Source organism: Adiantum capillus-veneris, chromosome 30 (genome assembly GCF_014529385.1).
Source record: "Adiantum capillus-veneris isolate H3 chromosome 30, ASM1452938v2, whole genome shotgun sequence".
NCBI classification, from domain to species: Eukaryota; Viridiplantae; Streptophyta; class Polypodiopsida; order Polypodiales; family Pteridaceae; genus Adiantum; species Adiantum capillus-veneris.
In genome coordinates, this window is record NC_140960.1 from 81,836,620 (window position 1) to 81,861,333 (window position 24,714).

Below are 24,714 nucleotides of genomic sequence, written 5' to 3' on the forward strand. Positions count from 1 at the left end.
CATAGTCTTTAGTAGCCACATATGATGTAAACCACTCTTTGTGCGGAGAAACATGTAAAGATGCCCCTGAGTCGATAATCCAATCACTCATAGCATGTCCATCCTCTGCAGTCAAGAAAACAGAATCAAGATTGCTTGTAAGGAAGATGTCACCAGCTGCTATACCAGAATCACTGTCTGAACCAGATCCTGTGACATTCACCTCTTCAATCTTCACTGAACTCTTCTTTTCATCTTGCTCAGAACTCTTTGTTTTGCCTTTTTCTTGTTTCCACTTCGTACAGTCTAGCTTCATGTGACCCTTCTTGCCACAATGGTGGCATTCTATGTCATCCTTTGACTTCGAATCACGAGACTTACTTCGGTTTTGTGCCTTCTTACCCTTCTTCTCTTTAAACTGTTGTCTCCCTCGAACGACCAAAGCACTATTGCCTTTGCCTTTGTCAATGTTCTTCCTGTTCACTTCCTCTGTGAGCAAACTGCCTTCTACATTGGCACTTGTAAGACCTTCTGGCGCGACAGAATTACTTAACGCTGTACGAAAAGTATCCCAACTGTCTGGCAAAGTGATTAAGAGAAACATAGCCTTCACTGAATCTGGAAAGACTATCTCTTGTGCTGTTAACTGGCTGAAAATTGAGTGAAATTCATTCAGATGATTTGACATGGCTGTCCCTTCCTTCATCTTCAAATCCACCAATTTCTTGAGCCAGTAAATCTGAGAAGCAGCACTTTGTTTCTCGTACATATCACATAGCTTTTGCCATACGCCATACGCTGTAGTCTCTTCTGCTACGTTGAAGTAAACATTTTCTGCCAGTGTCAGCATGATTGTGGAACAAGCTAACTCGTCAAGGTCTTCCCACTCATCTTGAGCCATAAATTCTGGTCTCTCCCCTTTGAGCTTCAGTGGCTTCACTTGTTTTTTCTGCACCAAAACCTGCCAAATCTGCTTCTTCCAGAATGGAAAGTTTGTGCCATCCAGCTTCTTTATGTTGTAAAGAGTCTCACTGTGAGAAGATGCCATATCTGCCAAACTGTTTACTCCTGAGAAAAATCCGGCAGAGTTTCCCCTGTAAACTGGCCTCTGTACACAGTAAACAAGCTATAATCAACAAGCTAAACACCTCTCCTCAGGAACTGTCAGTATTTTGAAAGTTTTTGACAGAGTCTCCCCTGTAAACTGAGCTCTGGGAACCAAAAGATAGCTCAAAAAACAATCATAAATAGCTGACCAGTGACAAATCTAAAAAATCCCTGTAATATGCTGTCCTGTAAGCATACACTGTCTCCTCTCTGGGCGATGACAGAACCTGTATCTGTCTCAAGACTGAACTCTGAACAATGCCTCAACGGCCTGACGCATAAGATGCAATCCAGTGTCTACACAAAGTCATACATCCTAAGGGATAAAAGTCGCCGAAGAGGATGCGTGTAGAGGGGAACTCCAGCAACCTAATCCACCTCACACTGGGTAACCCAGCCCCCAGTGCTTGGCTTCAAAAAACCTCACACACGACCCTCTCAGATGGCTCAGCAAACTGCCCAGAACTAGCATACATCCTATAATAGACCAATCACTGTCCTAAGACCGCTGCGGCGGTCTGTCTGCTAGCGTGACTCACAACTAGCAGACCCACAATCACAGTACATCAATCTGCAATACATGCCAGTGGTGTCAAGCCGTCGTATGGCCACACCTCCCCTGGAACCTGGCAAGCACAAGAAGTAGCAATGCAGACTGCAATATATATATCTGATGATATATATGTGTACCTGGTCTATAGATGATGCTCTGAAGACGAATAAGTGATGTATGTCGATGTCGATATTGATGTCGACCACCTCCTGCTTGCCAATCTACACAAGACGGATTTCTTTGCGGCTGAAATCTATCTTCTGTTGTAGTGCTCAGAACGAAATTCTGAGGGCATAAACGGCTTCGAAAGGGGGGTAAAACCCCAGGTCGCTTGATGGAAACGCTCCCGGAACGCCGAGTGTGAATCTTCGAACTCCGGATCCAGAATCTGCCGGAAAAGTGCGCGCGCGCGCGATTGCGCAAATCCGCACTGAACCAAGGTGCTCTGATACCAATTGAAGTCGCGGAGCGGAGCGTGGGTCGACTCTCTCTCTCACACACACACAGTGAGCTTACACAGTACAGTACGCAGAGAGATGTTAGAAGGGTTATCACCCAATTCTTTAGTATTCACAAAGAATATGTTAGTATATACAAAGAGTCAGAGGTAAGTGAGTTAGGCGGGCGGCCGGCCATATCCGCATAAGAGGCCACTTGGGCTTTAATCCCAACATTATGATCATGCATGCAAAAGTGGCAAGAATAAGAAGCATGACAACCTTATTATGGATTGTACGATAGAGCGTATGGAAGACATTACAGCTTACCTTGTTTTGGTCCTTTCAAAGAGAATGAGCAGTGTATATTTTGGTAATCTTTACCTACCGTTATTTTAGCAGGTGCGCATCAAGATATTCCACTTATGAAGTGTTTATGCTACAAGCGTTTTACATGTTTACATCTTTTGTTTTGATATTTATGAAATTTTTGGACAAGTGGAAGGACAAATCTCAAGAAGGTTCCACTTAGGAGAACATTTGTGTGGTTAAGATCACTTTTGTTTTTGAGGACGAAAACTCTTCTCCAAGGGGAGAGTAGTGTGAACACAAGGGTCTTAAGTAGGGCTTGGGCAAGGAGCTACCAGTCCACATGGCATGCATAGTTCATAACGCTTGTATAGAAGGCTACTATAAGTGTAAGGTTGGTTGGAGATTATCAAACATTACCCCTTTGTCCTTACACATATGTTTAGATACGTTTTGCACATGAGTAAGACATCGTTGAGGTGACCGCTAACCAATTCTTCTCTTCTACTTCAAAGCTTAGGAAAAGTTGCAAATTGAGGACGTCATGTACATTTGCGTCAGTTACACAGAAGAGAGAGGAATGGCTTCTCGGCCAAAAAGGCATTGTTGAGCTCCTTTGGAAGAGTAAAACTTTGCCATGCACACACTCTTATGTGAGCGTGTGTGTGTGTGCCTTGGTCTACAGATAGTGAGCGCTAAGCACTTAAAAGCAAATGTAAACGTGTGAGTGTTGTGTAAAAGCAAACGCTTGAGATAATTGAGATGCATATAATATTGGATAAAGCGCCCATCCTGGATATGTGGTGAGACAAAGCGCCTTGTATAAATGGCAAAGGTGGTGGTGGAGAGCAGTGAAAATGCAGCGTGTGTGGAGAATAGCGAGCGATGAGAGAAGCCACGCACGCAGAGATGGATAGCGCAGGTGGAGCTCGTAGCTTGGAGTAGAGAGAGAGAGAGAGAGAGAGAGAGAGAGAGAGAGAGAGAGGTATATCATGCTTGAATGTGCCTGTGTGTGTGGGTTGTAAAGTTCAGCTATGGAGGCCATGGGTAGCAGATGTTTGTGGGCTCCATTGAAGCCTGTTGAAACTTTTCCGAGCTCTTCGAGCAATTCTGTTCAACCCTGCAGCAAGGTGAGCGTGAAGGTGCTTGCCCAAGCTCATACATCAGAATCGCAGCAGGTAGAGATATGTCTCTCGCTACCCCGCATGGATTCTCCTCCTCAAGCTCATCGAAGGTATGCTCTTTCCTCCTTATCTCTTCAATTTTGTGTGTGTTTGCACGCCCGTGTGTGTGAGTGATTTAAAGGGTTTGAATGACGAAAAGTCTACGTCCTCCTGACATCTCAAAACTACAGGTATGATAGTAGCTATACTAATAGTGGCTGCTGGCTACACGAATGCTGTGTGATGATTGTCATGATGATTTTCTGTTTTGTTTATTTTTGGGGGCGGGGCTCGGGGCGGGGAAGACAGAATACTGAGAGGCTTAGTGGGGGGAGTGAGAGAGAAAGAGATAAAGATCATATTTCCGTCGTTTAGAGGCCAAATTGGGCCTATGAGACTAATCAATATATAACGATCATATGGCCTCTGGTATCCAGAAAGTTAAATGAACAAGATTAAAAGAAAGGATGGAGCGTTTCTTTGTCATGCCTTTCCATCAGTGCTGCCATCTGTGTTTGTATGATGTGCAGCCCCTGGAGCCCTGTGCCTGCTTGCAATCGGCCAGTGGTTTTCATTTAAGGTAATGTTTTGTTTTGTTTTTCTTTCTTTTCTACATGCTTCCTGGGAGCTTGTATCCTTTTGCATGACATAAGTCGACCATAGGTCACAATACAAGCGTATGGAAAAAGCCCTACAACGGTTTAAGTGGGAAAAATACCCACACAACCACATGATACAGTTAGTATAAAATGGCACGAAGTCCAACAGGCTGTGGAAAGCCTGCATTAATCTGTTGAATGCTCTACCCACACCCAACAATGCAGTGATAAAAACATAAAGCATCATCTTGTAGCCTCCCATATGCTTCATGGGACTGAGTAGCCCCTAATTGTGTTTGAAGCATGCTTTGTATCCGCCTCATAAGATCTCTATGTTGGATCCCCAAATAAGGTACCATCCTCTTGCACAGCGACACAGACGAGAGTTGTAGGATGAGCCCACTTATCCTCCATGATTGATCCCAAGGGGAGGTACCAAGAATCATGAGACTCTGACCATACAAGCCTCCCCAAGGCGTTATAAAGCTGGCACTCAACCATCCAAAAGAAAAACTGATATGCAATGAAGCTTTGCGCCTCAGCAAGGTCTTCTCTATGACTGCATCTATCACTACTAGCTTTGTCCAAGGGTGGTCAACAATTGTACATTGATGTCTCCTAGGCCAAGTTGGGCCTCTCTCTCTCTCTCTCTCTCTCTCTCTTTTTGATCTCATATGTCACTTTGGCCTTTTGAAGATGTTAACATAACATTTCATTTCATTAACATTTCTCTCTCTCTCTCTCTCTCTCTCTCTCTCTCTCTCTCTCTCTCTCATTATGCCAGAGAGAGCCAGAGACAGATCTGCACTACATATGTCATTGCACAGTGTTCTATGAGATACGGGGGCGTTTCCACTGCTTATTCAGAGAGGGTTTTGGTCCTCTATCTAGGGTCATGAGTTATGAGGATCAGAGATGTCTTGGACTATATCTACTTGAGTTACACAGGTATAGAGACACTTTACTGGGGAGAGCTAGAGAGAGGCAGTCCCAGAGACACATTACAGATTTCTTTTCACTAGATATGGGACAGCCAGAGGAGCAGCCACCACTGCAGAGCTCGTCCCACACTCATTCGACCACTACTGGCACTCTCATCGACCGAGCATTGGAGCTACAGAGATACAGACGACCGCGACTGAGGAGAGGAGCTACACAGCATCGACGGAGACTACAACAGAAGATTCGAGCCATACTCTCTCGACATCCAGAGTGCAGATGAGGATGGATCCTCACCATTTCTTCCATCTTTGTTTCACACACTGTTACATCCAGTTTACCGGGTACCTATTGTATCAGCTGCTACACCCACGTAGTTTTAGATTGTAGTAGTAGTAGTAGTAGTAGTATTTTGTTCCACTTCTAGTTCTTTTCTAGTTCTTTTGTACCCAGACATGGTATTAGATTCACTATTTTGTAACTGATTGGTCTCATAGGTCATTTTGGCCTTTTGAAGACGTTAATATAACATTTCATTTCATTTCATTTCTCTCTCTCTCTCTCTCTCTCTCTCTCTCTCTCTCTCTCTCTCTCTCTCGCTCGGCTAGCCTGTCTCAAAGACGGATAACGGACTTTTTTAGAGCGGACATGGGTCACCCGGAGGAGCAACTACCACAACAGAGCTCACACTCGTTATACCAGAGGCCTGCTGATCGATCGAGCGATCGAGCTAGGGAGATCTAGATGCCCACGGCTGCGGAGGACTACACAGCACCGCTGGAGACTACATCAGAGGATTCGGGTCACTTTGGCTCGACATGCACGCAGACCGGTCAGACTACTGACCATGGAGGAGCTTGATGAGATCCGCCAACGACCGATGATGGGTCTCCTGTGATGTGGCTCTTTTGCGGATTGTACACCCTGCTCTTCTTGCACCACACACATACCCACATTGTGTTATATTAGCCCTCATTCACTACTTTCGAGTCTCGATCCCCCCCCCCTTATTTGCTATTATGATCAAATAATATAAGAAGTGGACGTTCGTCCGCCCTGCGCGCTCATATCCTACACAGTTCCATTTCAGTACCTTTTCTTTTATTTTCGGTACTCTGACATTGTATCAGGTTCACCGCATTGTAACTTTCTGGTCTTATAAGTTATAGGTCATTTTGAGCATCATCGACATCCACTTTGAGTGGCCTTTTGAAGACGTTAATATAACATTTCATTTCATCTATCTCTCTCTCTCTCTCTCTCTCTCTGACTTTGTATCAGATCCACCACCTTGTAACTTTCTGGTCTCATAGGTCACTATGGCCTTTTGAAGACGTTAATATAACATTTCATTTCATTTTTCTCTCTCTCTCTCTCTCTCTCTCTCTCTCTCTCATATGACATTATCAGATCAAAGCTGGCCACACCACCCATGGTATGGAGGCCCTCTTTCAGACAGTATATGTTTCACTTAGAGAATGAGGGAGCTATTGCAGGATAGACTTTCATACAGAGCTTGAGATATCTAGGCAGTTGGAAGAGACAGGTGAGAGCAGATCATGTTATGCATAGATGACAGTGGTTCAGCACACATGGTTTGCATATAGAGTGGCTCCCGCCTCTTCAGTACGACCCAGACTCACCATGTATACACTTCTGAGAGGAACCGGGTCCTCAAACAGGCTCTCTGCAGTTATACGTCCCAAAGACATGGATTACACCTAGACAGCCTTTCGTCGAAGATGAAGTATTATAGAGTGCAATTCATGACTATTCTAGAGGGTGGCTTCGTCCAGCAGCCACAATACATGGACACATAAATACCACATAGTGCTAAAGTGGCGATTAAATAGCTCAAGGTTTCGCCTCTTAGACTAGAGATTGAGGTTGGGAGGGCAGCATAGATTTTCAGAGACCAGAGGACATGCAGGGTATGTGGACGTGGGAGGAGAACAAGGAGCCCCATGCATGCAGACGTCCAGCATATGTGAGCATACGAGGCTGATATGCATCCCTTTTTGTAGGTCAGTCCACACTTTAAGAGTGCTCTTAAGAGTCAATAGACTAGAGACAGCTTGTCCGCTTCTTGGGAGACTCTCCTCCAGTCACCCACACACACCAATGGAGGATGCCAATCACAGGGGATTGCTCTGCTCACAAATTTCTTTAAAAAATCTGGTCAAGCTCCACCCATTGGCACTTGGAGAGGGGTAACATTATAGTAGACAGATTGTTCGACCCCGTAGATGCCCTGGAGCGCCAATATATGAGACTTAGAGAGTACATCACAGGGCCATCCAGGAGGTTTGACTACTACATGAGCAGAACATACAGAGGAAGGGAGACCGTGCTGCTATGCGATGCAGACTCTTCACTCCCTACCCATTTATGCGTGCCAAACTACACCCCTGGTTTGCATATCATGGTTGTACATCCCTATGTATTCCACATCCATTAGTTCCACCCCTCCTCACCCCTCGTATACATTTACACATGTCACACCCCCCTCATGGTTGTTCTTATTTCCAGCACTTTTGTCCATTTTGGTAGACACCCAGAGGACACACACATGTAATGCTGTCCTTCCTTATGATTTCTTGATGCTCTATTGTTAGGCTTCAAGACTGGATTGAGGAGCTTGAGACCTTGAATAAAGAAGGAACTTTAAAGATGAGACAAGTAAGAAGGTTATTTATCTATCTTATCAACAAAAAATATTACTTCTGTGCATTGGAACTTATGGGATTTTTTTTCTGTAACAGGTAAGGCATAAGAAATTTTACGATACATGTAAAAAGCACAAAGCTGTTAATGAAGCTTTCAGATTTACTCGGCTGATTAAAAAGCCTTCTCTTGTTCACTTCAATCAGCTTCTCTCTGTTTGTGCATCGGCAAACAATTTGGATGGTAAAGCATATGTTTTTTGAAAGCTGATTGCAAGTCAGAATTGTTTGAGTCATGAGCTGTGGTAAGTGCCGATGCTTTTTTGATACCAACAGGAGCTTTTGAAGTATTTGAACTCGTGAAAAGGGAGGGTTTGAAGGCTGATTGTGTGCTTTATACCACCTTGATATCAGCATGTGCCAAAGCTGGAAAAGTTGAAAGTATGTTTCAGGCATGTTCATTCACTTAATAATTCCATGCTTTATTCCGCCTTTTAATTGGTGTATGCTGTAGCTGGAAAGGTGAAAAATAGGGCTTTTAAAGCAGCTTATTGAACTAGAGCCATAAAGTTTTGAGTTTTCCTTTTTCTTTGCAAGCATAGCAATTAGTTTCCTTGAAGAGAGGAACATGGGTGTTCATTCAGCGTGGTTGCAAGGGGTGACATGGACAAGAGGATACACCTTGTTCCCTTAACCTTTTAGAATGAAACCACTCAAGTGTAAGGTTAAATGTCTTTGCAGGTATTCCACGAAATGACCAGTAATGGTGTTGAACCAAATGTGCATACGTATGGTGCTCTTATTGATGGTTGTGCACGCGCTGGTCAAGTTGGAAAGGCTTTTGGTGTCTATGGCATTCTGAGATCTAAAGTAAGGGTTTAAAGTAAGGGTCTTTCATATTTCAAGACATTTTCACTTAGATGACTCTTTTATGTTTTGGTTGTTGTGCCACTCATCTTGTTCAAACGTCTGCAGAAGCAGAAACCAGATCAGGTTATTTTTAATTCTCTGATCACTGCATGTGGACAAGCAAGAGCATTGGAACGAGCGTTTGATGTGCTTTCTGAAATGACTTCTGATCCTACAACTGTGAGACCCAACCATGTAACACTTGGTACTTTGATCAAAGCTTGCACACGAGCTGGACGGGTAACGACTCACTGCTCACTGTGGCAGAGAGTTTCTGTAGATAGTTTTGTTTTCTGACTGCTTCTTTACTAGGTTTCTATTTTCTGTGTTGAATGTTCTGTGCAGGTGGAAAAAGCAATGGATGTCTATGCAATGATGGAAAAAGATAAAATTGAAGGTTCTATTGAGGTTTACACAGAGGCTGTCCACGCTTGCAGTAAGATAAACGATCTTGATACTGCCCTTTCAATTTATAAAGATCTGAAGAACAGCTCCATTCGGCCAGATGAGGTAACATAGCGCTTTTCAAAGATAATGCTTCTTTTTCTGAAAGGTAGCATATGGTATTTCATGAGAAACCATGCTACATGAATTAGCACTGGTAGGAAAACATTTGGTGAGAGTTATGGGGAAAGAATGACAATGTTTATGAGCTTTACCCTGATAAATTGTCTGGTAGGCAGTTCTTCACCTTCATTCTCGACAAACATTCTTGACACAGCTGCTGCAACCACATTGATTTTGATTAAGTCTCAATAACTCTTCATATGTAGCATCAGTATCAGTAACTCTATGTACATAGAATGGAACGATCCTTTGGTTTCTTGGCACTGACTTGAGGAATGGAAAAGGGTCTGTGTTGTAGTGTTTCTGGGTTTTCGGGCCTCCCAAGACCCATGAGTTGGTTAGAAGGGGAACTCATAAGTGGGGTAAACAATAACAAGACAATCACCACACAAAAAGTGATATTGGCGGCTCGAAAAGCTCTGAAAATCTTGGGAGGTAGATTATATGCTTTTAGCAGCAATCATATCTTCTTAAACCAAACAAGAACCAAGTTTTCATTAGTTTACGGACCTAATATCAAGGGGCCAGGGTTCGATTTCAATTTTCATCACTGAAATGCAATTATAACAAGAACATGGACTCAAAGAGTGAAGAGAGAACAATCAACATGGCTTCAACATTCTGAACAAAACGAAGCATAAGATGTACAGTTCTGGCACTTTACACACCCCAGAACTTTTTTATCTACCTGTGTGAGACCACATTGAGTGGGAGTTCTCTCTACGGAGGCAAAGAGTTTGATGAAATGGGGGGGAATCTACTGTGGTTGTGCACCCCCATATGCATTGCTTCTGGTCTCCTAGCGAGCATCACAGCAGGGGGAGATAGGCAGCCGACCCTGATGGGCTCCTCATGCTGGTGAAGTCCCACTTACGGTGTTGTCATGCAGTATTGATAAAAGCAATTCTGCTTGTCTAATGTTGAAATAATTATCTCGTGACTAGAGAAGGCTCCCATCCATGGAGCATTGGGGAGGGCTTTGGGAGTTGCTTCCTGTCATCATTGATGCTGACTTTCACGGTCTTTTAATACTCACATATAAAATGCGAACTTGAAATTTGAGAATTTGCATTCATGTGGGGCTATGTGAAGAACCATGTATTCAGTCAAGGTATGCTGAGAACAACATTCACAAAGAGGATTTGTGAATGAGAACCATCATCCATGTTTAGGGTATACCGCAAATACCTTTGGTACCTGATGCTGAAAACAATATGAACGTTTAATATACCTCTGGTATAAGTGGAAGTCTTCTGTGGAGCATACTCATCTGGCTGCTGAGTCCTTGCTCTAAAGAAGTCAGTAATCTCCCTCTGTGAATGTCTCCCATTGCCTGATCTCCTTAAGAGACTCTCCCTGTGTCTGCGCAGCCCTAGGAAAAACAACCCAAGGCATCTCTGATCCTGATATCTCATGACTCTAGCCAATGGCCCAAAGCCCCCTCTGAATAGACAATGAAAGCGGCCTCGTATCTCATAGTATACCCGACAATGACAATTGTAATGTAACTCTGTCTCTGGCTCTATATGACACAACTGGCATATCCTGGCCTCTGCTGGTGCTCTCCTAAATCTGCCAGTCTCAATCTCTAGCTGATGCGATGATGTGTGCATTTGACCAATAGCACATCGTATCCCATAGGATAAATGAGTGTCCATATAGGCAGGTTTGATCACATATCCATCTTCTGTTAGTTGGAGAAGATGCTCTCTATAGAAAGCCATCTTCGTGCCTAGATCCTGTGTCGGTTGTATCCATGTGCTCTTGATATCTAGCCGAATCAAATTGTGACGTATGAGTCCAGTGATCTCTGTCCGTGTGTGAGAGATAGGGATGGTGCATCCAAGGAGCACTGGAACGGAGGCAGTCTATCCATGCTGAAACCATGTGACTGAAACCATGATGTCATCTGCCCATACCAGCATGCTGTGTCCCCCTGTAGCGCTAGCTATTGAGACGACTCAAGGGCTAGCCGAGCATATCTATCTCTGGGAAGGTCCCATAAATTATGCATGAAGGATACTGATCTAGTAAGGGCCTCGACCATGAGAGGGGGGGCAGCTAGCTCGGCTCGAATAATTTCATGTGGCACTGAGGCCTTAGCCCGAATCATCCGAGAGATCATAAAGACTAGAGGCCTCTTCAATGTCTCCATACATCTCCATCCATTAGTGCTACCAGATCTGCCATGGTGGTCCACCGAGGGTCCTTAAATCTGAACCCCATAGGGCATAGCTGAAGTCACTAAAGTGTCAAAAAGCCACAGCTTTGTTCGAGGTTCTTGAAATTGAACCTTCGAACACATCTTCTCCAGTCCTCCTAGGGCTGCATAAGCTCTCGTCAATCTAGTTCCTGTTGCTCTCCTCAATTAAAACACCAGTTCACTGAAGACTACCCCAAGATAGGTGTATGCATCTGTATACTCCACCGTCTCCTCGCCATATGTAAAAGTGGGTACTGGCCTCCTGACCCACTGTGGTGTGGTGTTAAACACCATAACCTTGGTTTTCCCCAGGTTAAGCGACAATCCACTATCATGGGCAAATGTGTACAAAGCATCTAAGTGACATTGCATCCCCTCTGGGGAGCCAGAAATCAGTTTATAACAATAGTGGGATCCATGTACCTGCCAACTGTGCTCCTCTATCACCATCCCTCTCAATGTAGTTAACAACCTCATCCACATACATGCCAAATCGTGTAGGAGATAGCGGGAAGCCCTGTTTCACCCCAATCGTGGAGTGAACCAAATCAGAAATCCCCTCTGGAGTGCGTACATGCCCCACTACTGACTTGTATAGAGCCATGATCCCCCAAATCAACTCTTTGGGTACCCCCATCTCTTGCAATCTAGATACGCATCGATCTAGCTCTGGGCACTGTATCGAGGGCTTTGAGGAAATCCACAAAGAAACAAGAGCCGTCTCCCACGTGATCTCCCCTCCTCAATAGTGGCTTTGAGTGTCGGAATATGATCAAGAGTAGAGAAACCTCTCCTGAAACCCGCCTGTCTTGTTGTCCGTACACCCTCTCTCTCTACCCATCTACTCAACTGCTACTCAAGGATCGATGCTTACAACCGTGCCAATGCGTGTCCAATCATGATAGTGCGGTAGTTCCTAGGCTCCATAGGATCCCCCGACTTGAAGATAGGTACGATAGTAGACAAACTCCAAGTATCAGGTAGGCCCTCGCACATGGCACGGTTGAACATCACCGCTAGAAGCTGTGCAAGCAGATTTCTGGCATGTATGAAATGCTCTGCTACCAGGCCCTCATGATCATATGCTCTCCTGTTGTTCATCCTGTCAATGGCTTTGTTTACCATCTTGGCGGTAAAGAAAGCGCGTGTGGGCATGGCTCTGGTGGATCTTGAAGAGGTGGCTGTCCTGAGACTATGTAGAGGGATGATGCATACCGACCCCATACCTTAGTAGAAGTGATGACTGGTGGGGGAGAGTGCTCATGCCTTGCCTGAATCCTGGCTCAAAAGCAAGTGATATAAATCGTGCCTAGTCGAGCTATAAATGCCCTCTTCTTTCGTTGTACCAAACGCTGAGAAGCAATCCATGATTGCTTGTGAGCAATGACTCCTAGAAGTACCTCCGTCTGATGTTGGGCTATGGTCTCTCTGCACTCCTCGACATGCCAGCTATTTTGGGGTATGCTCCCAGAATGTCGTCGTAGCCCAGGCCCAGTGTGGGTATGCCTCTGCTGCTGCATCTTGTAGTGTCTTTGTCAATATATAAGTGAGCTATCCTAGAGGTCTCCCTGGATCCTCTGTGCATAACCGTGTGTAGATACCATCTAGATAGACAAAATTAGTCTCCGAAGTAAAAGTGTCGGGTATGCGTAGATGTCTATGCCAGTTGAGCTTTCCTAAACTGGAATGAGACGGTAAACGTAAGGAAAGCATGGGCTTGACTGTGAAGTCCTATATAGAGGGTATGAAACTAGGTTGAGCCAAAACGTAATCCACTGTGCTAGCCCCATGTCTATGAGGAAGTGAACCCACTCGACGCTGGAAATCTCTGGAGGCCATTCTAGATGGCAAGTCCATGTGCAATCCCCAAATCTGTCAGATATCCCCAATATCCAATGTGCTCTTCATTCGAACACCTAGCCAATCCCATATCAATGACATCCAATTCTCTCAACATTTCCTCTAAGATATTGTAGAGAAAGCTGTCTGTTGAGACTGGCCCATCCTGGCATTAAAGTCTCCCAAAAGAATGACATCTCCATCTTGAGAGAACTCCCATATGTCCTCATCCAATATCATGTAGGGTGACTTCCCTTCGGGCGATGCATAAACGAGAGGTGTTGGGGGCAAAATAGAATATTGCAATGTAGAATGGCCTCCCCTGTCTTCGCTCTCACTCTAACCCACATATATTTGGCATGCTCATCTCTCCACGAATGAGGGGTTGAAGCTCCTCCCTGAATAGGATTGCCACACCTCCTGACCCCCGTTCTCTATGCGTTGATCTCACATCCTGTCTACAAGTAGTCTCCCAATGATATCTTGACACTCTAGGTAATGTGCCTCCAGGAGTTTGATGCGTTTTCGAGTAAAAAATAATGTCTCTTCTATTAAAGCTATCCTCAAATGCGCCTACATCTAGCTTCATTGATCCATTACAATTTCATGCTGCCATTTTAAGGCTAGTCCCATATGTCTCGCAGCCGCATGCGGTGCGCTTTTCCAACACCACTACTCTCCCTTCTCTGTAGAAAGGAATTTTCCCTTTCTCCCTTGCAGCCTTGATCTCTGGCATCAGCTCTTGCATGTGTGCTACGTGTGTTAGAGTGAGGTCATCAGCCCAAAATTTTGTAGTTTGCTTGAGTGTCAGTCTCTTCTTCAAGAACTCCTTCCAGCTTCCAGCATAGGGAAACGTATAATGAGTGCTCTTTCCTTGGGACTTCCTTTCTCATCACTTCCCTTTTTGGCAACTCTCGAAGCACTATGTGTGTGGGTTCATAAATACCCATGCGCTTCAAGAGCTCTTGCACTTCTTCTTCTACTTTCCAATGTCTTTGAGACCTGTAATGCGCACATGAAGGGCTCTAGTCTTTCTCTTTTTCTTCTCCTCAATTGTCATATTGATGATAGTGGATGTCGTTGCGGCTTAGGCATCTTATCTTTTCCTTTCTTTGCGTCCTCGATCCACTTTTCAGCTTTATCAACCTTCTCCTGTGTTTTGAATAGGTGCTCCGCCCATGAAGAGGTTGTTCGTGCCTTCTGCTCTTCCTCTTCCTGTAGATTTTTCACTTGTTTAATGCTTTCGAGCTCCTTTATGATTAAGGGTTGATTTTCTCTCTCCTTTGCGGCGGTATTTTTGCAAGTTGTGAGGTCTCCCTTAAGTGCTTTGATCAATGCATCCTTTTCATTCATGCGTTCTTGCATTTTTTTATTTTCAGGATTAAAACGTAGCAAGTGCATCCTCTAATCTTTTTTGCATCACGCATTCCATTACATTCACTTCTGCCCTCACATTCGTCTGCATTTCAGCCTTCAATGATGTGTACATCTTGGACTTTAATGAGAATGAGAGAGAGAGAGAGAGAGAGAGAGAGAGAGAGAGAGAGAGAGAGAGAGAGAGAGAGAGAGAGAGAACGAAATGTTATATTAAACGTCTTCAAAAGGGCCAAAATGACCTATGAGACCAAACCGATACAATCTTGGTGGATCTAATCCAATGTCTGGGTACAAAAGTAAAATGAGGTGAAGTAAAGTAAAGTGAAAGACTAAAATCATCATCATCATCAGTGCCTGAGGATGCCACACAGAGAGAGAGAGAGAGAGAGAGAGAGAGAGAGAGAGAGAGAGAGAGAGAGAGAGAGAGAGAGAGAGAGAGAGAGAGAGAGAGAGAGAAATGAAATGTTATATTAACGTCTTCAAAAGGCCAAAATGACCTATGAGACCAAAAGTTACAATGTGGTGGATTTGATACAAAGTCAGAGTAACAAGATGACAAAATGACAAAATGAAATACTATGGAATCCTAAGCTGCTAGGTGTGAACTAAGCAGCTAGCTGGGATAGCTAGATCACAAGAGATCCAGCATCGGTCGCTGGCGGATCTCATCAATCTCCTCCATGGTCAGTAGTCTGACCGGGCGCCGTGCATGTCGGGCCAAAGTGATGCGAATCCTCTGATGCAGCCTCCGTCGATGCTGTTTAGTCCTCCGTAGGCGTGGGCGTCTGGATCTCCCCAGCTCGATCGCTCTGTCGATCAGTGTGCCTCTGGCGTGAGGCGACGAGCTCTGCTATGGTAGTAGCTCCTCTCGGTGTCCAGTGGCAGCTCTAAAGAAGTCTGTGGTCTGTCTCTGAGACTGGCTAGCCTCTCCTCTCATCATCAAGCTCTCTTTGTGTCTGCGCAGCTCGAGCAAAAACAAACCCAGGCATCTCTGATCCTCATACCGCATGACTCTGGAGAGTGGTCCAAAGCCCTCTTTGAACAAGCAATGGAAGCGGTCTCGTATCTCGTAGTAGACGGGGTAGTGGCATGTGTAGTGCTACTCTGTTTCAGGCTCGATGTCACACAGGGCGCATGTCCCGGCTTCTGCTGGTACTCCGTTGTATCTCCCAGTCTCGATCCGTAGCAAGTGTGAAGATGTGCGTATCTGGCCAACAGCACATCGTATCCCATGAGACAAGTGGGTGTGCATGTATCTGGGCCTCCTCACAAAACCATCCTCCGTAAGCTCGAGAAGATGCTCTCTTTAGCAAGCCATCTTCGTGCCCAGCTCCTGTGGTGGTTGTATCCATGTCCTCCTGGTGTCTAGCTGAGTCAGGTCTTGGCGGATGAGCCTGATGATCTCGGACTGTGTAAGAGTGCATCCAGTGAGTACTGGAAGGGAGGGAATCTGTCTATGCTGACCCCATGCGCCTGAAACCATGATGTCATCTCCCCATACCAGCATGCTGTATCTCCCTGCATGGCTAACTGTCGAGAGGACTCAAGTGCAAGGCGGGCATTTCTGTCTCTGGGAAGTTCCCCCATGCGGTGTATGAAGGAGACAGATCTGGTGAGCGCCTCAACCACTAGTGGGGGAGCAGCTAGCTCTCCTCGGGCAATAGCACGCGGTACTGAAGCCTTAGCTCTAATGAGCCGCGAGATCATAGAGACCAGAGGCTTCTCCATGTCCCCCCATCCATCAATGCGGCCTGTCCTCCCATGATGATCTAATGAAGGTCCCCAAATCTTAGCTCCATAAAGCAATGCAGAAGCCACCAAAGTGTCAAAGAGCCAGAGCTTCGTCCGAGGCTCCTGAAACCGAACTTGTGAACACATCCTTTCCAATCTACCCAATGTTGCATGGGCTCTAGTCAATCTAGTCTCTGCTGTTCTCCTCAATGAAAATGCTGGCCCACTAAAAACCACTCCAAGGTAAGTGTAAGCATCTGTATACTCCACTGTCTCTTGGCCATATGTGAATGCGGGCGCTGACCTTCTGATCCACTGTGGGGTGGTATGAAATACCATGACCTTGGTTTTACCAAGGTTGACGGACAAACCACTTTCCAAAGAGAGAGAGAGAGAGAGAGAGAGAGAGAGAGAGAGAGAGAGAGAGAGAGAGAGAGAGAGAGAGAGAGGAAATGAAATGAATTGTTATATTAACGTCTTCCAAAGGCCAAAGTGATCTATGAGACCAGAAAGTTACAATGTGGTGTATCTGATACAAAGTCAGATTAACAAAATATATTAAACTAGGATAACAAAATATAAATACTGCGGAATCCTAAATTATTCCCTCTTATAATTCGTGAGTTCAGACTATTCTGAACTTATGAAGGTATATAAATACTGCGGAATCCTAAATTAAGCTGATAGGTGTGAAAGGTGTAAGGCATGAAATGTGTGAACTAAGTGGTACAATGTGTAGACAATATGGGAGGGAAGTAGAGATCCATCTTCATTTGCACTCTAACGAAGAAAAAGTATGGCTCGAATCCTTTGCCTCTTCTCCATCGGGGTCATCTAGATCTCCCTAGTTCTAATGCTCGGTCTATGAGAATGCCAGTAGTGCGGGCAGACCTCTCCACTGTTGGCTGCTCCTTTGTCTGTTCTTCTGGGTGTACAATATCTAGTGTAAAGAAATCTGTGATCTGTCTCTGGGGTTGTCTCTCTCCAGCTCTCCTAAGTAAAGTTTCTCTATGCCTGTGTAACTCAAGTAGATATAGCCCAAGACATCTTTGATCGTCATAACTCATGACCCTAGATAGAGGCCCAAAACCTTCTCTGAATAGACAATGAAAACAGCCTCGTATCTCATAGTACACTGTGCAATGACATATGTAATGTACCTCTGTCTCTGGCTCTAGATGGCATAAGCGGCATATCCTGCTATCTGCTGGTGTTCCTCTGAATCTGCCAGTCTCAATCTCGAGCTGATGTGAGGACGTGCGTATTTGGCCAATGGCACAACGCAAATCATGAGAAAGATGCATGTCCATATAGCTAGGTCGAATCACAAACCCATCCCCCGTGAGGTGGAGAAGATGCTCTCTATAGAAAGCCATCTTTGTGCCCAACTCCTGTATCGGCTCTATCCATGTCCTCCTCTTGTCCAGCTGGATCAGATCATGACGAATGAGTCTATTAATCTCTGCCCGCGTCAGAGACGTCAAGGGTGCTTGTAGAGAGTATTGAAAAGGAGGCAACTTGTCCATGGTGAAACCAAGTGTCTGAAACCATGATGCCATCTGTGCATCCCAGCATGATGTATCCCCATTAAGAGCTAATTGTCTGGAGGACTCTAGAGCCACCCTGGCATATCTGTCTCTGGTAGTATCCCACAGACTATGTATAAAGGAGACTGATCTGGTAAGCACCTCAATCTCCATAGGGGGGGGCAGCTAATTCCGCTCGAATGATATCATGCGGTACGGAAGCCTTGGCTCTAATCAGCTGAGAGATCATAGATACCAGGGGCTTCTCCATACGCCTCCAACCATCCTGGCCTACAGAAGGTCCCCAAACCTGCGCCCCATATAACATAGTAGAGGCAACCAAAGTATCAAAGAGCCATAACTTTGTCCTAGGTTCCTGGAACTGAACCTGCGAACACATCCTCTCCATTCCTCCCAGAGCCGCACCAGCTCTAGTTAGTCTAGTCTCTACTGCTCTTCTCAAAGAAAATCTCGGCCCAGTAAAGACTACCCCAGGTAAGTGTATGCATCTGTATACTCCACAATCTCCTGACCATATTTGAAAGTAGGTACTGATCTCCTGACCCATTGCGCTGTGGTGTTAAACACCATAACCTTGGTTTTACCTAGGTTTACACACAATCCACTATCCTCTGCAAAACTTCGTAGTGCATCCAAATGTCGTTGCATACCTTCTGGTGAGTCAGATATCAGCACAATATCATCAGCATATAGCAACAATGGGATCCACATCCCTGCCAGCTAGCTGGGCACCCGTATCACCCTCTCTGTCAATGTAATCAGACACCTCATCAACATACATACCAAATAGAGTAGGAGACAATGGGCAGCTTGTCACCAGCGTGTGACTACTATCTATCCTTTTTGTTGATTTCTTTCTTATTATCTATTTACTTTCACTTTATGGAAACACCCCTCAGGAAATCTAACTGCCGTGCATTGCATAGCTAGTGTGGAACTGTCCAGAGGGAGTCCAGGCCTGAGGGCAAGAGAGCACTAAGGTTGGACAAGGACTATGGTTAGTTAAGTGGGGTCATTGACTAGCCAAAGTGGAATCCTTTGCTACAGAGGCTACATTTCAGTTCTGGATGTGGCCACAGTGTACAAAGAGGGTCGGATGACCTAGAAAGATACAACGGCAGCATCTCCTAAAATTTAGGGAACTGCTATTTTGGGACCTAAAAATGTGTTTGCGTCATTACCTCCGGAATGACAAGGGGAACATTTTCTTACTCTGCCGTGAAGTCAATTGGGCAACCGGTTGGGATATTTTTAGGCGGCAACCCCGAAACGGGAAAATGCTTATAAATGTGCCAAGTGGCACCTTCTGGTGCACTTTCCTCATGCAAGAGAAGGGGGTGCTGATTTTTAAGCTGGGAGAGGCTCATTTTCAGATTTTGTCACAGGTTAAGAGCTATGGAGTGCTTGCTTTCCCTCCCATGTACAGTGCGGTGCTAGGAGTGATGCCCTGCACGCTACGCACTGCCCTCTCTCTCCCCTATGGCAGTATGTTATGCCCCTCTAGTGGGCTTTTCATTTGACCAATGTACAGTTGTGTGGGTTCATGCGCGATTGCCGAGGCAAGAGCCTCTTGCACAGGTACTGGATTAGCTAGCAGCTAATCCCCCCGCAGGTACAGGTGAATTCGGAGAGGTTTCACGCCAGAAATCTCGTCCGATTCAAAGGGCAAGTAGCCCTACAGGTGCGGGAGCTTGAGGACTTGCTACGGATGCGACCGGCACGTGAAACGGAGCCCGAAACAGTAAATTACAGCCTGCTGTGTATTTTTGCAGGTTTAGGGTTTTGGCCCTAAACGGACCCTAATACCCCCGGGAGGTTCGGGGACGCGAGGGGACCACTGTGCAGGTGATCTGGCGCATTTTCGGGGCTGAAAACAGAGAATTCAGCGTGCTGCAGATTCTCGCCAGGTTTTGCAAAGTGCCCGTATGCGTCGGGAAAGTCAGTCAATGCGTGGGAATACTGACTGTGAAGGGTTCTAGTACAGTTATGTTGCCGAAATCGGGCTGGAACAGTGGAAATTCAGCCGAGTTTGTGCAGGGCAGCTTGTAGGGATCCACAACGTTTATTCCCTCTATTGAACAATAAAGAAATACTGAAAGGGGCGCCTAAGTTAGGGGCCAATCTGGTGTCGGTCTACTCATACACGTGCAATCTAGCAGCCTGTATCCCTCTCCCCTTTGTTGTGTCTTGAAAGTACAGGTAAAATAGACGACTAATAATGGGTGAAAGCTAAATCAAGGTTTAAAGTAAAGTCTACCGCCCTTTTTGGATTGAACAGGCCGGTTTCACAGCCCTGTTCCACTCCAATAGTAGAGTGAACTAAATCAGATACCCCTTCTGGAGTTCGTACATGTCCCATCACTGATCTGTACAAAGCCATAATTCCCCAAATCACCTCTATGGGCACCCCAATCTCCTGCAGTCTGCGCATCATTTGAGCTCTTGGTACCATGTCAAATGCTTTGCGAAAATCCACAAAGCTACAATAGATCCGTCTCCCATGTGCCCTGCCCTCCTCAATGATAGCCCTGAGTGTCAGAATATGATCAAGAGTGGAGAAACCCCTCCTGAAGCCGGCCTAACCCTTTGATCGTACACCCTCGCCCTCTGCCCAATTACTCAAGTTGCTCTAGAATAGATGCATACAACCGTGCCAATGTGTGTCCAACCATAATAGTGTGGTAGTTCCCAGGCTCTGTAGGGTCACCAACCTTGAAGATGGGCACAATATTAGACAACCTCCAAGTCTCAGGTAATCCCTCACACATGGCACGATTGAACAACACTGCGAGAACCTCCATTAGCATATCCTTGGCATGTATAAAGTGCTCTGCTACTAGACCGTCATGATCATATGCCTTCCCGGTCCTCATCCTGTCGATGGCCCTTTGTACCATCTCAGATGTAAAGAAAGTGCTCGTAGCTTGGCAAGGCTTGGTAGGGTCTGGGAGGGGTTCCTGTCCAAGAACCGTATATAATGATGTCACATATTGGCCCCACACATCAGGTGAAGTAATCACTGGGGGAGGGGAGTGCTCATGGGAGAGTCGCCATGCCTCTCCTGAGTCCCTACTCAAGAACATCTGATATAAGTCTCGCTCCATCTGAGCTAGGTAAGCTCGCTTCTTCCGTCGCACAAGGCGTCGGAAAGCAATCCGAGACAGTCTGTAAGTGATGACTCCTAAAAGAAGATCCCTCTGAAGCTGTTTAACGGACAGTGTCAAGAGAGCATGATCTACTGCTATGCCCACTGGCCTGGCTCCCACTGTGAAATCCTAAATGCAGGGGACAAAGCTCGGTTGTGTCATAACATAATCCACTGTACTAGCCCCATGTCTGTGTGGAAAGCATGTGAAACCGGCTACTTCAGGAAATCGCTGTAAGCCAGTAAGTATGGCTAATCCATGTGTAGTCGTCATTTCCATGAGGTATCTCCCATACTCCGTCTGCTCTCTGTCATCTGAGCATCTATCAAGTCCCAACTCACCCACATCGAGCTCTCTAAGCATCTCATCTGAAGTGTCATAGAAGACTGTCTGCGAGTTGCCCGTTCGGGCATTGAAGTCACAAACGGGAGCGCATAGCAATATAAAATATACTCGGATAAATAAAATTTATCACTTAATATGAAGCCAGAGGATATAGAGAGAAATAAATAGAGAGAGAGATAGAGAGTGAGAAGATCGACACAGTACTGGGGACCAGAAGATGGGCTGGTCCCCCCCCCCCGTAATAGTATCTTTATTACTGAGGAGAAGTCTATACAAGCATTTGAACCGAACGTATTACCACGTTCGTTCTAGAATAAGACTTGATGGTTCCTGGAAGCCTCAGCTTTCGATTCTTAGGGCAAAACCCTATTCCAAGGAACTTCCGTTCCTTATTCCAATTCCTCGAGAATCAAGGTTCTCGCCTCTGGATCTCACCTTCCAGACTCAGGGCATAGCATCCCTGCAACTCTTTTCCAACTCTCTTTCCAGAGTCATCTTCCCGCAGAACAACTCTGCTTTCCCGGACACGAAGTCCTTACTTGGGAATCCCAACTTCCGGATCACAACTTGAGAGACTACCTCTCTCCGATCCGTGGATCTACTTCGCAAACTTGGGTACGAAACCCCTGGGCTGATCTGGCTCTAGTTCCTCAGAGCGCTTTTCTCCTGCAGAGGCTCATGCCTTCCTCTGCTCGTACTCCCTCACGAAGAGGAAGTACACCTGCAATCAAATACTCAAAGATCAGAACATGAAAATCATTACCTTCAAAGTCTCGACGCTCGAAACGCAACTTGATTCTCGCAAAGCAATTCCTCGGAAGAGATCTCTCCATAGAAAATCCTCTCTTCCAATCCTACACACAAAAGAGGTGTGTTCTCGGGTTCCTTCTCGTAAATCAGCCCCGTCTACGACGTTTATGGGCTGAAAACAGAGAAAAACAGCAACTTGTCGCGATGGAAACACGCTTCGTAGGCACTTCGCGAAGAGGGAACTCGCGCACTGAGTCTTGGCGACATCTGGTACACTTGGGGCAGCCATGGCCATCACCGGCAACGTCTTCTTTACGGCTGAAATTTGCAGCAGCATCTCCTCCTTGCAAAGATTGGTCCTCCCCTCTGAGTGAGGGCATGTGATGCTTTTATAGCTCCTAGCCACAGGCACGAATAGCTGCTCGCGTAGAGATCGTGGCTTTTTTTTTTTTTTTTAATAATAATTTTTTCCGTTCTACCAGAAAAAGAGAGAGAGAAAACGTTGGCTGATCTGTTGCCTTATTTATCAGATGGCTGCCCACTTATTAAATGGGCGGCCGGCGTATTTTAAAAATAGTCTGAACCTGCCCAAAAACTCAATAAAACCTTATAAGTTAAAAACAATGCTTTCACAGCACTTCCCAGGCGTCCCTGGATGCAATCACACGCACAATTCCAATGCAAACATAAACTTCCTCGCGGGAAAGTATCTGCTTTCCCGAAAAGCAATCCCGCTTTCTCAAAAAGCATCCGTTTTTCCTCAAAGTTTCCTCTGAACCCATCTTCATTCAAGTGCTTGCTTTTTCCTTGTGCACAATTTTAACACAGTTCGGAATTTCCTCCCGACTATGGATATTCCCTTTCCGATGCACCCGTCACCCACCTTGTGACGCATCAGGAATACCCATCACCTAGTCCTTTCCTACCGAACTTACGGTACAATCTCCTTCACGATGCTCTATGTCACCGATCCTATGACGCATCAGAGATGTCCGTTCCTGGATGGTTGGATACTTCTTCCCGATGCTCCCTGTCACCCATCCGATGTGACGCATCAGAAGTACCCGTTCCTGGTGGCATTACAGATATTCCCTTTCACAATGCTCCCGTCATTATTCTAAATGACGCACTAGGAATATTTCTACAGAATCCGTCTCCCGTGTGAATGTGTAGCGAGTAGGGGCTGCTACTCGTGGCCTGTGTGCTACACTGGACTGGAAGGCGATGGTCATCGACACCAGAGCATGATCCACTTCCACCCCGATCGGTCTGGGCTCAACTGTGAGATCCTGGATACTAGAGATGAGATTCGGCTGTGCCATGACATAGTCTACTGTGCTGGCTCCATGTCTGTGTGGGAAGCATGTAAAACCTCCCGAAGCAGGAAATCTCTGTAGGCCGTTCAAGATGGCCAATCCATGTGCAATGCCCATATCTATCAGGTGTCGCCCATACTCAGTACATTCCACATTGTGTGATAGTCTGGAAAGGCCCGTCTCTACAACATCTAGCTCTCTTAGCATCTCCTCTGAAGTATCATAAAACACTGCCTGGTGATGGGCAGTCCTGGCATTGAAGTCCCCTAGGATGATAATGTCACCGTCCCTAGAGAACTCCCATATGTCATCATCCAAAAGAGAGAAAGGGGACTGTCCTCTGGGTGATGCATAAACTGATGTACTCGGGGGAAAGTAGCAAATAGCTAGATAGAGGTATCTGCCTGTCTCTGCTTTCAGTCTCACCCACATGTACCTAGCCTGCTCGTCCCTGCGGGCTATATGTATCAGTGGCTGCAGATCCTCTCTAAATAACACTGTCACTCCCCTCGAGCCCCGCCCTCTGTGCTCTGAGCATGTCTCCTGTCTGTAGGCCGTCTCCCACCTGTATCCACTGATGTGAGGCATGGATTGCCCTGGGGCCTGGTGTGTCTCAGAGTAAAAGATGATGTCTCTTCCAGTAAAGCTATCCTCAAAGGCACCCACATCAAGACGCATTGATCCATTGCAGTTCCAGGCAGCTACTTTGAGTGTGGTCCCATAAGTCTCGCACCGTCATGTGGAGCGTCGTTCTAGTATTACCACTTTTCCGTCTCGGTAAAAAGCGATCTTGCCTTTTTCCCTTGCCGCTCTAATCTCCGGCATTACTTCCTGCATATGAGCGATCTGCGAAAGGGTGATCATCCCCGAGAAAGATGCCAATCTCTTTAAGAGTTGGTCTTTTCTTCAAGAATGACTTCTTTGCTTCCATGGAGGGAAAAGGGAGGATGAGTGCTCTTTCTTTTGAGGTTTCTCCATGGCTTCCATTTTTCTTTATGTTGCCCACTCTCCATGCCCTTGTGTGCGTCGGCTCATGAATCCCCATCAAGGCTGCGAGTTCTTTTACTTCTTCGTCCACATTGCCTTTGTCTTTAAGACCGCAAATTCTCACATGTAACCCTTCTCGTCTGCTCCTCCTCTAGTGTCTGATTAATGATGTTGTTGGGTGTGGGCGTGGGCGTTATCTCCTTGCCTTTTCCTTTCTTGGCCACCTTGATCCATTTCTCGGCTTCGTC

At 45.8% G+C, this 24,714-nt stretch overlaps 1 protein-coding gene across 2 annotated transcripts in view; it reads left to right on the plus strand.

The window, feature by feature from the left end:
• The first annotated feature begins 3,152 nt into the window (after positions 1 to 3,152).
• The window catches only part of MRL1 (Pentatricopeptide repeat (PPR) superfamily protein), a 51,512-nt gene continuing 29,950 nt past the window's right edge, over positions 3,153 to 24,714 (plus strand). Inside the window, exons 1-8 of one of the 2 annotated variants that reach the window (XM_086507276.1) lie at positions 3,153 to 3,307; positions 3,418 to 3,619; positions 7,702 to 7,765; positions 7,849 to 7,993; positions 8,086 to 8,201; positions 8,491 to 8,619; positions 8,725 to 8,898; positions 9,004 to 9,168. In XM_086507276.1, coding sequence (XP_086363402.1) covers positions 3,271 to 3,307; positions 3,418 to 3,619; positions 7,702 to 7,765; positions 7,849 to 7,993; positions 8,086 to 8,201; positions 8,491 to 8,619; positions 8,725 to 8,898; positions 9,004 to 9,168 — 1,032 coding nt within the window. In that variant the 5' untranslated portion in view covers positions 3,153 to 3,270. Of the gene's footprint in view, positions 3,308 to 3,412; positions 3,620 to 7,701; positions 7,766 to 7,848; positions 7,994 to 8,085; positions 8,202 to 8,490; positions 8,620 to 8,724; positions 8,899 to 9,003; positions 9,169 to 24,714 lie in introns of both variants that reach the window. The other variant, XM_086507277.1, reaches the window with a different exon arrangement.